The sequence below is a fragment of the Sylvia atricapilla genome, chromosome 23 (genome assembly GCF_009819655.1).
Source record: "Sylvia atricapilla isolate bSylAtr1 chromosome 23, bSylAtr1.pri, whole genome shotgun sequence".
Lineage (NCBI taxonomy): Eukaryota > Metazoa > Chordata > Aves > Passeriformes > Sylviidae > Sylvia > Sylvia atricapilla.
In genome coordinates this window covers 5,528,628-5,543,103 of record NC_089162.1, presented here as the reverse complement: position 1 = coordinate 5,543,103, position 14,476 = coordinate 5,528,628, and the positions used below count along the sequence as shown (strand labels likewise).

At 46.9% G+C, this 14,476-nt stretch overlaps 1 protein-coding gene across 1 annotated transcript in view; it reads right to left on the bottom strand.

Annotated features, from left to right (window-relative positions):
• Window positions 1–2,137: 2,137 nt before the first annotated feature.
• Window positions 2,138–14,476, bottom strand: part of SIK2 (salt inducible kinase 2) — a 35,201-nt gene continuing 22,862 nt past the window's right edge. The window contains exons 7-15 of the mRNA XM_066334759.1: window positions 14,245–14,465; window positions 12,674–12,826; window positions 11,893–12,057; window positions 8,019–8,247; window positions 7,005–7,289; window positions 5,425–5,588; window positions 4,881–5,006; window positions 4,065–4,156; window positions 2,138–3,634 (exon numbers count right to left, since the gene is read on the bottom strand). Of these exons, the coding sequence (XP_066190856.1) occupies window positions 3,103–3,634; window positions 4,065–4,156; window positions 4,881–5,006; window positions 5,425–5,588; window positions 7,005–7,289; window positions 8,019–8,247; window positions 11,893–12,057; window positions 12,674–12,826; window positions 14,245–14,465 (1,967 nt within the window). The 3' untranslated portion in view covers window positions 2,138–3,102. The remainder of the gene's footprint in view (window positions 3,635–4,064; window positions 4,157–4,880; window positions 5,007–5,424; window positions 5,589–7,004; window positions 7,290–8,018; window positions 8,248–11,892; window positions 12,058–12,673; window positions 12,827–14,244; window positions 14,466–14,476) is intronic.

The window sequence follows — 14,476 nt, the reverse complement described above, 5'->3', positions numbered from 1 at the left end:
AAGCGCAGTGGCAATCCTGTGGCACCACGTTTTCCATTTTTGCCAAATTCCTGTTTGGCACCAACAGCCCCAAGTGTGTCAGAAGCACGGGAAGCAAACCTCAGGCTGGAAAATCCACACGGATTGTTTTGGTGCCCCAGAGAGAAAATAACCTGACCCTAATGAAGACAAGAGTGGCAGGCGCTGCTTTAGCTCACTAGAAATTTAAAAAATGAAATGCACGTATTCTTTATTTTTTTTGTTGTTGTTTTTGTATTAATACACTGTAACTGCTTTACAGAGTCCAGCAGATCAGTTGCATGGAAATACTACAGATGAACTTGCCAAACTGGAGCTCACAAAACTAGTGCATTTATCCCAAAAAGCAGAGACTAAACCCTCTAAATCCTTAAAAAAATACATTAAAGAACATACCACACACACACATATTGCACTTTTCTCCGTATGAAATTTGTACCCCATATACATCACACCAAAGTCTCTTCAAAGGAGGCTGTAGTACAAGAGAATAAAGCTAATAATTACTCTAACAGTAGTGTACACAGTTCTCTAAGGTTTAGAACAGAACCGATTGGAACAAAAAAACCCAAAAAAAAAAAGCCACTTCAAAGGAGTGGGAAGTGGTGCCCAATGGATCCTCTCTGTATGAGAAGGCTTCAGAAGCCTTTTAGTCCTAATTGGCTTAAAGGAAATTACATGAAAAGTTAAATATGCTTTTGGCTGAGGGGAAAGAGTCAGTCTAAAGTACATTAAAAAATACTGCAGCTCCCCCCTGGCCAGCACTGCAGAGCCCAGAGGAGCTCAGCCTGGTTGGCACATCCTGAAAAACGAATTGCAGAACTCCAGAACGGAATTATTATTTATCTTCTTGAGTCCTGAAACGTGCAGGATCCTGGAGCTGGATGGGGAAGGAAGTGGGTTTTGTTCTGGCACTGTCCCAGCTCCTGGAGCAGTCTCAGAGCCCTGGGTGTCCTGAAGCAGCCTGCAGTGCCCAGTCCTGTGCCTGGATCCCAGGAGGTGTGGGTGATGCTGTGGGGCAGGCAGGGAGCAGTGCAAGGACAGGACTGTTCCCCCTCTGTTCTGCACTTTCTCTCAGTTCTGGTCTCTGGGTTTGTGCTGAGTCAGGCAGATTCCCTTCCCAAGGGAAACCACCCAACAAAAAAACCCCTTTTCTCTCTCTCAGCTGTTTCAAGCAGAGCTTTCTGGCCAGTTTTATCTCGTGATCCCTGCTCCTTAAACTCTGCTTTGAGAATCCCTGGGAGAGCAGAGGCAGAAGCTGAGCACTTTTGGACTCCAGGGAACAGGAGCTGTCTCCACCTGAGCACACAGGGACCTGTCAAACCCTTCCCACACAGTGGCTGAACTCCTCCTTTGCCATGTTTAACGTGGTCTTATTGCTGTAAACTCTGATTCTCCACCTCCCTCCACCCGGGGGATTTGCAGTACCAAAGACCAAAAAACCTTCCAGCGAACTCTGGCGTGATCAGCACAGTTCCTCTGGCTCTTTTGTGCTTTGATGAAGCTGCAATTGTGCTTAAATGTTTGCTCAGGAAAGGGCTGGTCTGGCCACTGGCCACTTCAGGCCAGAGACAACCCCAAACTGGAGATCTCAGCTTCCTGCAGCTCTCCCTGAGCCATTCCCCCCCTTTCCCATAACTTGGAATTCATGGCTGGTGAGTTCTGGAGACACAGCTCCTGCTGGAGCATCCCTAGAAACGAGACACATCAAGAGTTTGATGCTGAAATATTGCTGTGATACTTCTTTCAGTGTCCTATATACACAGGAGCCATTGGAACACTCAAAGTTAAACATGCCCCACACGGTGGGACGTGTGCTCTGAAGGGACTTTGGCCACAGCAGGGATATAAATGGGGTATTTATCTACTTTCTTCAGAAAAAAAACCCCCAAAAACCAAAAAAAAAAAAAAAAAAAGCATATAGGCTGATCAAGAACTGAAAAAGGCACAGCACTATCACTTCACGGGGGTGTTGTGGATTTTGTTTTTAAAACTTTTTATAAGCTCGTTGTTGTTGTTTTTTTTTTAATCCTTAAAAGTTCTAAAACCCTAAATAATTGTCCAAATATACAAAGCTCAAGAAACCACCAGCGACACATACTGCAAATTCAAAACACAGTTTTGTTTGCTTTTTGTTTTTGTTTTAAATGCACCCCAGGGGCAGGTGGATCCTTTTCCAGCGAGCAGAACTTCTCCAGGACAAAACTCTCCTGTTAAAGGGGGTGATTTTAAAAACCACCCAGGTGGACTTTTTTTTTTTTTTTAATGCCATTTCCTGCAGCTCTTGCTCTCTCTCTCATGGCTTTCTTACCTTCTTGTCTCTCTGTTGGCTCATCCTTGATCCTCCAGAATTCCTGCCCCACCCAGAGCTCTCTCCACACCAGTCCCAGGGTTCTTTCTGACCCAAGTCACGGCGTCTCTTGCTGCAGATTCCCTTTAAAGAGGCAGTGAAGAGCTCCTTGGCAGGCTCGGGGAGCCCTGGCTGGGGCCAGCAGGAGGAAGAGGAGGCTGCCTGAGACACTCAGGAGCAGTCCCAAACCAGGAGCTCAACCCAAGTGCAACTTCCCTTCAATTCCACGTCTCCAGAGGATTTCAGCTGCCGTCAGTGCAGAGCCAAACCTACCCTGAATCTCAAGGAGAACTATTGCTTTTATTGCCAAGAAGGGTGGTGAGTGTGCACTGCTCTCCTCTCTCCAAGTGCACCTTGGATGAACGCTGACAAACTCCCCCAATTTTTTTTTTTTTTTTTTTTTTTTTAAGAAGGGGCTGTTTCTTTCCTCTGAAATTCACCTTTTTTTTGGCCTCCTTCTACGCAGACTTTGTGGGATGAAGCTGCACTCCCTTTTCTCCAGCCACTGGGGGCCAAACACCTCCTGCTTTTTTATTTGTTTTGTCTTCCAGCCAGGTGGATTTTTTTTTTTCTTTTTTTCAGTCCCCCTGTCAATCCAAGGCTCGAAAAAACCACCACGAATTTTCCAAAGAGTGGGTAAAAAACCAAGGGGAAAAAAAAAAAAAAAACAAAAAACCAAACCAACTCAAAAATTCACATGCTCATCCATTTGTCCTTCCACTGCGCCCTGGGTGTTAATTAACCAGGACATAACCTCCGTGCTGGGGATCCACAGCCTCCATCATCTCACAATCCAAGAGTGCAGGCAGTTCTGCCAGGGCCAGGGAGTCGTAGCTGGGCTGGGGCTCTGCAGGGCTGCCCTGGCTCTGGGGCAGTGGCCCTGTGCTCTGGGCAGAGGGCAGCTCACAAGTCTGGAAAGGGAACTGCAGGGGCTGGCCCTGCCCTGGAGGGGACAACCGGGATGGGCTGGGTGGCAGTGGCACCTTGGGGAAGTGCCTGAGGAAAGGCTCAAAGTGCAGCTGGCCCGAGGAAGGCTCCAGCACAGGGCTCAGGGGCTGCTGCAGGTTGAACTGAGCTGCCTGCTGCTGCTGCTGTTGCTGCTGGGGTTGTTGTTGTTGCTGCTGTTGTTGTTGTTGCTGCTGTTGGGGTTGCAGCTCCTCAGGACAAGGCAGGGCTCGAGGGTAGGAGCTCTCAGCTATCTGCATCTGGTTAAAGTAGGCCTGCAGCTGGGATTGCTTCTGCAGGAACAGCCTCTTCTGGTGCAGCCTGCAGCCAGGACAGAAAAACAGTCATTTCTGCTCACTGTCCTCGCAGCTCCGAGGACTCTCAGGCAATCCTGCTCATCAATTTTGGCAGCCCATCAAAGTCAATCACCTTTCAATCTTATCACAGATCTCCTTCGAGAGCTTTATCCATTTTATTTTTTTAAGCTAGCCCCGTGCATTGTTTAATTCAGTTGGTTAAGAATGAGATGTGTTTGTATTTTAAAGCCTGTTGTTCACTGCTCTGGGGCATTTGGGAGCTGAAGATGAGGCAGAGAAATCTGTAAACACATGGCAGGACTTGTTCTTGCTCTCGAAAGAAGTTTTGAAGTGAAGCTTTCCTTTCTCAGATAATTTCTAAATGAACAAAGAGAGTTCCAGTTCTTTTATGACTCTGGAGAGTGATTTTTCTGCATCATCTGGGGGGTTCTCACCTGTGCTCCTGCAGCTGCTGTTCCAGACTCCGGGGCAGCTCTTTGCAGTAGAGCTGGCAAGTGTTCTGAGCTTTGGAGAGCAGAGTGGGCTTCTGCAGGGAAAGCAGAGCTGCTTTAAATGGGTTTTGACTTAATGAATGAGTCCAGGAAGCAAGAGCAAGATTTTCTACCCCTGTAACTGCCCAGCTGTCCACAGAGCCACCCTCTGAACCCACACTGCTGCCCACTGGCTTCTAACCCTTGGACAATACTTTTGCAGGAGAGATTGTACCATAAAAATCCAGGGAAAGTTTTCTTCCCAAGTGGAAGAAGCTGAAAAACTGGGAAAAACCCAGGTTTTTATAAACTAGAATGGGTCTGAAATAAAGGGGTGTGGGAGAGGAAGGCCCAGGGGTTAAGAAGTGGCTCCTCAGGTGCTGATGCAGACCTTTGATGGGATGTTCCAGCAATAATCCGTACTCAGCAGCAGCTCCTGAACACTGCCAGGAGAAAAACAGCGCAAAATGCACTTTTTGCATGAGCCTGACACCAGAAAAAACCCCACGGTGCAATTCCCAGTTCAGCTGTTCTCTGCTCACTGCCCCTCTGAGAGCTTCTCCTGGGGCCCAGGGGAAAAGGGAGAAGAGAAAAGGGAAGGTTTGGAAAGGAAAGGAAAGGAAAGGAAAGGAAAGGAAAGGAAAGGAAAGGAAAGGAAAGGAAAGGAAAGGAAAGGAAAGGAAAGGAAAGGAAAGGAAAGGAAAGGAAAGGAAAGGAAAGGAAAGGAAAGGAAAGGAAAGGAAAGGAAAGGAAAGGAAAGGAAAGGAAGCACAGGGGTACCTGCAGCCGGTGTTTCAGGTACTGAGTCTCCAGGCTCTGCCTTGGGGACAGCAGTGGGGGCTGTGCTCCACTGGGGAAAGCAGCTGGAGGCTCCTGCTGCTGCTGCTGCTGCTGAGAGCCTTCCTCCTGCAGAGGGAATAGGGACAAGCTGCAGGTTCACAAAAGGCTCTCCCAACCCTTCCTTTAAGGATTCTCCCTGCCAGAGGTTCCACTGGGAACTGTTTAAGGTTTTGCTGTGCAGATCAGGCTGTGAACACTCTGGCAATCTCAGCTCCACCAAGAAAAGGGGTGACTGGCCTTTGCCAAACCCAAACCATCCCTCAGACTGGGAGCAATGGCTTTTTTGGGGGATAGAAGGTGAAAAAGAAGGTGAAAGCTGCCAGAGCCACTCACTGACCATGGGTCAGACAAAGTCCTCCAGTCTAAGGCAGAAAGGGGAATAGGGAGTGTGTCTATAAATCAGCTCTTCCCAGGTCTCCACACCACTCCATCCTCTCCTGATCTGCCCCAGAGCATTAAGGAGCTCGATTCCTGCTTTAAGCACCTGAGCAGGGCTGGTGATGAGGTCCTGCAGCTGGGTGGCAGCTGAAGTCAGGGAAGGTTCCTCCTCTGACCCCATCTGTTCATACAGCAGCTGCACTTTGTTCAGCTCCAGGATTCCTTTGGTTCGTGCCAGGTTCTGGAGGTGCTGTCTAAATGCTACAATTCCTGGAGAGGAGATGAGCAAAAAAAAAAAAAAAAACCCTGGTCAGAATAATTTGATTTTCTGCTTAGCACAGGAGATAAGCTGGGTGACAACTGAGCCATGCTGAGCACAGAGGGCATTTCCTGCTGGCTCTGGTGCCATTATTATTATTATTATTATATTAAACCAGATTATTCAAACAGATTGTTGCTACTGAATAGAACAATTCTGGCTGCAGAGGAGTGTTGGGATTTTATGAGATGGGAGCACTTCAGGATGTTTCAAAGCATTATTTATGGCAAGGGTGAGAACATCCTCACTGAATAAGCCAGAAGTCCATATCCCCAGAATCCCAAGAGCAGGAGTGACCACCCCATATTCCCAGTACCCCAAGAACAGAGGGGTGACCACCCCCCATCCCCAGAACCCCGATGAAAGAGGAGTGACTATCCCATGTGCCCAGAATCCCAAGAATAGAGAAGTTACCACCCATTATCTGCAGAATCCCAAGAACAGAGGGGTGACCACCCCACATCCCCAGCACCCCAAAGAAAGCAAAGTGACCACCCCACCTCCCCAGGACCCTGAGGAAAGAGGAGTGACCATCCCATAACCCCATGACCCCAAGAACAGAGGGGTGACCACCCCATGTGCCCAGAATCCCAAGAACAGAGGAGTTACCACCCATTATCCCCATGACCCCAAGAACAGAAGGGTGACCTCCCACCTCTCCAGGAGCCCGAGAATGGAGGAGTTACCACCCCATAACCCCAGTACCCCAAGAACAGAGGGGTGACCCCCCCTCCCCATGACCCCAAGAACAGAGGAGTTACCACTCATTATCTGCAGAACCCCAAAAACAGAGGGGTGACCACCCATTATCCCCAGTACCCCAAGAACAGAGGAGTTACCACCCATTATCCCCATGACCCCAAGATCAGAGGGGTGACCCCCCACCTCTCCAGGAGGCCGAGAATGGAGGAGTTACCATCCCATATCTCCAGAACCCCAAGAATAGAGAAGTTACCACCCATTATCCCCATGACCCCAAGACCAGAGGAGTTACCACCCATTATCTACAGAACCCCAAGAACAGAGGGGTTACCCCCCGTCCCCATGACCCCAAGATCAGAGGGGTGACCCCCCACCTCCCCATGACCCCAAGAACAGAGGAGTTACCACTCATTATCTGCAGAACCCCAAGAACAGAGGAGTGACCACCCCATAACCCCATGACCCCAAAAACAGAGGGGTGACCACCCCATAACCCCAGTACCCCAAGAACAGAGAAGTTACCACCCATTATCCCCATGACCCCAAGACCAGAGGGCTGACCCCCCGTCCCCAGTACCCCAAGATCAGAGGGCTGACCCCCCGTCCCCATGACCCCAAGACCAGAGGGCTGACCCCCCGTCCCCAGGAGCCCCAGCAGCCGGTACCTTGTGTGAGGGAGGTGTCGGAGGCCCTGCGGCCCTCGCGGAAGCTGACCGGGGAGCGGTTGTGAGCCTCCCGTTTCTGGGAGCTCAGCGCCTGCATGGTCGGGTTGGCGGGGCGCAGCCCCAGGAACGGCGAGGCCACCCGTGGGCCCTGCTGGCTGCTCAGCACCATCTCCTTCAGGGAAGGAGCCTCTCCCAGGAATTTCAGCTCCCTCTGCACGGAGCCCACGTCGTACTCGCAGTCCAGGCTGCCCAGAGAGGAGTTCTCGTCCAAGGAATAGACTTTCCCTGGGATAAAAAAATAAAACCCCCAAAACTAAAAAAACCCCAAAACTAAAAAGGAAAAGTGGGAATCAGGGCCACTGACTCTGATGGGGAGCTTTGCTCCCCACTGGGGCAGATCTCTTCCCCAAATTGTGATGGGTTTCTGGATCACAAAGGGTTTCTGGATCATCAAGGGACAAACTGCTGCTGTCTGCCAACTCTTGGAGTGAGCAGCCCCAAAAAAATCAGTTTGGACAATGGAATTGTCAAGTAAAACTGGCAGCACAATCATGGGGATTTGCTGCTGGTTTCTGCAGTTATCTTGCAGCAGTCAGACACTCCGCAGATGTTCACTGGATTGTCTGGAAAGTGTTTAGGGATTTATTTTGGGGGTTTTTTTGCCCACAGATAATCCTGACAGAACTGTGGGCTGAAAGCCTTGGTCACCCCACTGAGTGCAGAGGGTTTTATTTCCCCACTGCTCTCTGCCAGCTCATCTTTAGGGGATCAATGATTTGGGGACATTCAGGTGAAAAATTTTGCCTGATTTGGGGGCGTACATGAGTTAAATTTGCTGCTCTGATTTTCTCCCATCTCAACAGCAGAATTTGGGGCGTTTTGTGATTTATTTTTCCTCTCTGTCGTTTCTAGCAAACACAAACTGTCCTGTACTCATAAACCCCAGCGTTTCCCATCCCCAGCTGACCAGGCTGAGCTCTGGGGGAGCGAAGGAGCCCGCAGTGAGCTCTGTACCTGTGCCTGGCACCATCACCAGCTGGTTGGTGACCTCGGCCAGGGTGTGACGCCTCTTCCCTCCTCGTGCCGCCTGCAGGGCAGCGAAGGCCTGCGCTGGGTCCTCCTCTGCCTCCCCTTCAGCCTCGATGCCCTCGTCAATGGAGGTCTCCATCACGCTGGAGGGCAGCGACTGGCAGCCCTTCCTCCCGGCCACGGGGGGCACGGGCTCCAGCAGGCAGCCGTTCACCTGGCACAGCACAGGGACGCGTTGGCTTGGTGCCCACATGGGTGCCCAGCTTTGCTCTGTGCCCAGCTTTGTGCCCAGCTTTGTGTCCAGCTCTGTGCCCAACTTTGTGCCCACCTTTGTGCCCAGCTTTGCTCTGTGCCCAGCTTTGTACCCAACTTTGTACCCAGCTTTGTGCCCAGCTTTGCTTTGTGCCTACCTTTGTGCCCAGCTTTGTACCCAGTTTAGCTCTGTACCCAGCTCTGTGCCCAGCTTTGCTCTATGCCCAGCTTTGTACCCAACTTTGTGCCCAGCTTTGTACCCAGCTTTGTGTCCAGCTCTGTGCCCAGCTTTGTACCCAGCTCTGTGCCCAGCTTTGCTTTGTGTCCAGCTTTGCTCTGTGCCCAGCTTTGTACCCAACTTTGTGCCCAGCTTTGCTGTGCCCAGCTTTGCTTTGTGCTCAGCTCTGTGCTCAGCTTTGTGCCCAGCTTTGTAAATATAAATCAATATTTGTGCCCAGCTTTGCTCTGTGCCCAGCTTTGTACCCAGCTCTGTGCCCAGCTTTGCTTTGTGTCCAGCTTTGCTCTGTGCCCAGCTTTGTGCCCAGCTTTGTGCCCAGCTTTGCTGTGCCCAGCTTTGCTTTGTGCCCACCTTTGTGTCCAGCTTTGTACCCAGTTTAGCTCTGTACCCAACTTTGTGCCCAGCTTTGTGCCCAGCTTTGTACCCAGTTTAGCTCTGTACCCAGCTTTGTGCCCAGCTTTGCTCTATGCCCAGCTTTGTACCCAACTTTGTGCCCAGCTTTGCTGTGCCCAGCTTTGCTTTGTGCTCAGCTCTGTGCTCAGCTTTGTGCCCAGCTTTGTAAATATAAATCTATATTTGTGCCCAGCTTTGCTCTGTGCCCAGCTTTGTACCCAGCTCTGTGCCCAGCTCTGTGCCCAGCTTTGCCGTGCCCAAAGAACCACCCCCAAAGGCAAGAAATCCCTGGCCTGAAGGCAGTTGGGATCTTTAATTCTCAGTTAATTAAGACTCATCATGTAAAATTCTTAACCTCTGCAGAGCTGAGGGTTTTATTTTATTTTATTTTATTTTTTTAAATTTTTTAAATTTTTTTAAATTTTTGTGGTTTTTTGGGGTTTTTTTTTTGGTGTGTGTGTGGGGGGGTTGTTTTGGTTTGGTTTTTTTTCTTAGTTTTTGTTTTTTGGGGGCTTTTTTGCTGTTGAGTGTTTTGGAGTTTTTTGCTTGGTTTTTTTGGGTTTTTTGGTTGGTTGGTTGGCTTTTTTTTTTTTTTTTTTTTTTTTTTTTTTTTTTTTTTTTTTTTTTTTTCCTGAGTTAATAAAAACTTTGCCACAAAATCACAACCCTAAAACATTTATGGCATGTGCACTGCTGCTGTTCCCCCCTTCCTACACCTACTGTGCTCATTTATCACACTCAGATAAACACCAGGAAGAAAAAAAAAACCCCTTAAAACCCCTCCTTGTGTTTCATCCTCACAGGGCTGGGCTCAGGAATAACTCCAGAAATGCACCTTTTTCTCCAGCAAAAGTTCACTTGATTAATCCACAGTTTGCCACGGATCCTTCTGTGCCTTAACTGGTTCTTTGCCATGTGAAATTGTTGGAGTTTTAGGCAAAAAATATTTAGAAATTTTTATTTATAATTATATGACTATTTCCTTTATATGTATATAAATAAGTCATTTTTTACCTATATAAATATTTCATATATATAGAAGCATTTTATTTTTATTTATTATTGCATTTATGTTTATATTTATCCTTACATTTATACTTAGGTTTATATTTATATTTATATTTACATTTCTATCTATTTCTATTTCTATTTCTATTTCTATTTCTATTTCTATTTCTATTTCTATTTCTATATCTATTTCTATCTCTATCTCTATTTCTATTATCGATACATTTTAAATTTATAAATATTTCCATCTCCTGCAGCTTTTGGAGGCTCTGTCCTGTAATTATTTGTAATTATCCGTATTTCCTGTAATAATCTGTCCTGCTGCACAAACCCTGGGTAAAACCCAGATGGAAAAAACACAATCCTTGACCACAAACCCTGCCTCTGCTGCAGCTGGGTTTATGTAAAACCATTTTATATCAGCCATTCCTGAATTTTCCTCCAAATTCTTTGGTATTTCCAAAAGGAAAAGGCTTTGGGAAAGAGGTTTCACAAACTGCAACTCTTAACAAACGGTAAGAAAATCTCCAAGAACAGCTAAAAATGGTTTAAACAGCAGCAAAATGATGATTCCTGCACGAGAAAAACCCCGCCTCTGCTTTGATTTGTGGGGATTTTACCTCTAAATGTAATTTCTTGCACAAATTCCCTCCCCATTTGGGGCTTTTCCACTCCAAAGCCTGGCACTGATAATCCCAATTATTTCCCTGCAGTTTTTCCAAGGATCAGAGCCTTGAGTTCTCCTCCCAAAATTCTGAATATTCCCAGCCCTGACACCTCCCTGCTGTCACCAGCTCTTGACCTCCCCTTGGCCAAAGAAAGCAAAATAAAACTGGAAATGTTAAAATTTAGAAAAAACTCTTTGAACTTCCAAATTTGTGCTTCCCAGCTGCCAAGAGACCACACAAGGAGTCAAACTCTTGGTGTGGGAGAAATAAACTCTTCAAACTGGCAGCCAGGAAAATCAAACCACCAGGGCAGGAGAAAGCTGCTGAAATTCAAGTTACAACGAGAGGAAACAACAGAAGTTTTATGGGAGTCGCGTATTTCATAAATGTAATTATTTTAAGTTTTTTTTTTTCTATTTGCTGCCTCCAGATCAGGCTGGAGCTCCTTTTTGGATACTTCAGCAGCATCCACAACTCCTTTTTGTGAGGAGGAAAGAGTCTTCAGAGATCTTAAAAATGTGTTTTAGAAGAATAAGGGGAAGAAATTAACTTTTTTTGGGGTTTTTTTCCCTTTTTTCCAACAGCAATGTGGTGAGAATGGAACATAAACCAAGAGTGATGAAAAGAGGCAGAGCTGTGGAGAGGCACAGGGAGGGAGAACGTGGAACACCTACAACTTCTGCCTTTTGCCCAAACACTCCAATTTCAGGAACTTTTTGCTTAAATACTCAAATTTCAGGAACTTTTCGCTTAAAACCTCAAATTTCCGGAATTTTTTGCCTAAAAAGTCAAATTTCAGGAACTTTTTGCCTAAACACTCAAATTTCAGGAAGCATTCTTAAACACTTAAATCTGAGGGACTTTTTTGCAGTCTTCAGAAACTTAAAAGCATTCTTAAACACTCAGATTTCAGGAACTTTTTGCCTAAACACTCAAATTCCAGGAACTTTTCACTTAAAAACTCAATTTCAGGAACTTTTTGTCTAAACACTCAAATTTCAAGAACTTTTCACTTAAACACTCAAATTTCAGGAGCTTTTCACCTAAAAACTCAAATTTCAGGAACTTTTCGCTTAAAAACTCAAATTCCAGGAACTTTTCACTTAAAAACTCAATCTCAGCAACTTTTTGCCTAAACACTCAAATTTCAGGAACTTTTTGCTTAAAACCTCAAATTTCAGGAACTTTTTGCCTAAAAACCTCAAATTTCAGGAAGCACTGCTGCCTTTTCAAAAGACAATGATACCTTTCAGCTGGAAAAAAAAAAGGAAATAAATAAGGGGGTGATTTGAAGCTGTACCTTTGGTGTCTCGACCCTCTCCTCCTCCATAAAAGCCGCCTCTCCCTGGCAGCTGGAAGGAGGGAAGGAGAAAGTTTCTGCTCCTGAGGTTGAGGGGAGCCCTGGAGACTGCAGCAGCCGTGGATTTGGGGAGTGCAGGTTCACCGAGGGGACCACAGCCTGTGCCTGAAAAAACAGAACGTAACAGCTCAAAACTGGATGAGTTTTAGGTAGGGAACTCAAAACTTGAGCAGTTTTAGGTTGGGAACTCAAAAACTGGAAGAATTTTGGGTAGGGAACTCAAAATTTGAACAGTTTTAGGCAGGGAACTCAAAGCTTGAGCAGTTTTAGGTAGGGAACCCAAAACTGGAAGAGTTTTAGGTAGGGAACTCAAAAACTGGAAGAATTTTGGGTAGGGAACTCAAAAACTGGAAGAGTTTTAGGCAGGGAGCTCAAAAATGGAAGAGTTTTAGATAGGGAACTGAAAACTTGAACAGCTTTAGGCAGGGAGTTCAAAACTGGAAGAGTTTTAGGTAGAGAACTCAAAGCTTGAACAGTTTTAGGCAGGGAACTCAAAAACCAGAAGAATTTTGGGTAGGGAACTCAAAAACCTGAACAGTTTTAGGCAGGGAACTCAAAACCGGAACATTTTTATGTAGCGAGGCAACATCCAAAGTCACAAACCGAACAGTATTCAGCCCAGTGCCACCCCAAACCCACTGCCCTGCGTTTCAGGCTGCAGCAGGGAAGCCCAGGGAGCCCAGGGAGGATTTTGGAAGGGGCTGAGGCCGAAGGGGCTGACCTTGGCCATGGTCTGCTCGGCGATGGTGCTGGGCCGGCGCTGCCGCGCGTCCACGCGCTGCTCCACGGGGAAACTGCTCCGGTGGGACTTGAGCCTCTCCACCAGCAGGTAATAGATGGCAGCAAAGTGGTTGTAGCTCTTGTTCTGCAGGGACTGAAAAGAGAGTGGCGGCAGCAGCGTGAGTGGTGGGGTTTTTTTTGGGTTTTTTTGGTGTTCTGTCAGGGAAAAAAAGGGGATTTGGGGAGGGTTCGGGAGGTAAATGCCACCCTGGGGGTTTGGGAAGGGCTCAAAGGAGAGTGGCAGAGACAGAAAAAACATCAATCCTCTTCGTGGTGAGCTCCCAGAGAGATGGGGCACTCAGAGACTCCATTCTGAGCCCCAATCCTAGAGGGAATTATTGGTAACTCCACAGGGAATCCTGCCATTTGTGGTCCAGGATGGGGCAGACACACACCAGCTGCTCTCTGCTCCTTCCCCTTTCCCTTTTACCACCCTCTTAAAAGCTCAAAAACTTGACTTTGATTCTCATTTGCCACCCTCTTAAAGCCTCAAAACGAATTTACTTTCTAAATTCCCCCTGGTCTCTCTCCAGCCGCCAAGTTAATGATTTATCCAGCCCCACTCTGGAGTGTGCTTGACCCCATTCCAGTGTGTGTCACCTCAATTTCAGTGCTTTACCCCCATTTCAGAGAGTTTGACCCACATTTCAGTGACTTTGAGCCCCATTTAAGCTGTTTTACCCCCATTTCAGTGTTTTATCCCATCTCAGTGTATTTTACCCCCATTTCAGCGTTTTTCCCCTATTTGAGGTGTTTTACCTCCATCTGAGTGTTTTTCCCACATTTCAGTGTTTTTTACCTCAATTTGTCTTTTACCTTCATTTCAGTAAGTTTTGCCCATGTTTCAGGGTATTTCACCCCCATTTCAGTGTATTTTTCCCCCATTTCAATGTATTTTATTCCAATTTGAGTGTGTTTTACTCCCATATCAGTTTCACCCCCATTTCAGTGAGTTTTACTCCCATTTCAGTGTATTTCACCCCCATTTCTGTGTTCCACCCCCATTTCAGTGTATTTAACCCCCATTTCAGTGTGTTTTATCCCAATTTCAGTGTATTTTATTCCAATTTCAGTTCATTTCACCCCCATTTCAGTGAGTTTCACCCCCATTTCAGTGTATTTTATTCCAATTTCAGTGTATTTCACCCTCATTTGTGTTCCACCCCTATTTCTGTGTTCCACCCCCATTTCAGTGTATTTTATCCCAATTTCAGTGTACTTCACACCAATTTCAGTGTGTTTTACCCAAATTTCATTGCATTTCATCCCCATTTCAGTGAGTTTCACCCCCATTTCAGTGAGTTTCACTCCCATATCATTGTGTTTTATCCCAATTTCAGTGTATTTTATTCCAATTTCAGTGTATTTTATTCCAATTTCAGTGTGTTTCACCCCCATTTCAGTGTATTTAACCCCCATCAGTGTGTTTTATCCCAATTTCAGTGTGTTTTATCCCAATTTCAGTGCGTTTTATCCCAATTTCAGTGCGTTTCACCCCCATCAGACCTTTACCTCCACAGTTTTCTGCTGGTCTATGCCCAGGCTGTGCATCAGCCTCAGCACCTGCTCGTTGTACTCGCCCAGGGAGGGCTCATTCTCCTCCCCTGGAGGGTAAAGGACTGGCCTCTGGGCAGGAACCTCCACCAGCATCCACTTGTGCTCCTTGATCTGAGCAATGCTCAAACGTTTGGAGGGGTCCAGCACCAACATCCTCCTGATCAGGTGCTCACACTCTATCAAGGAG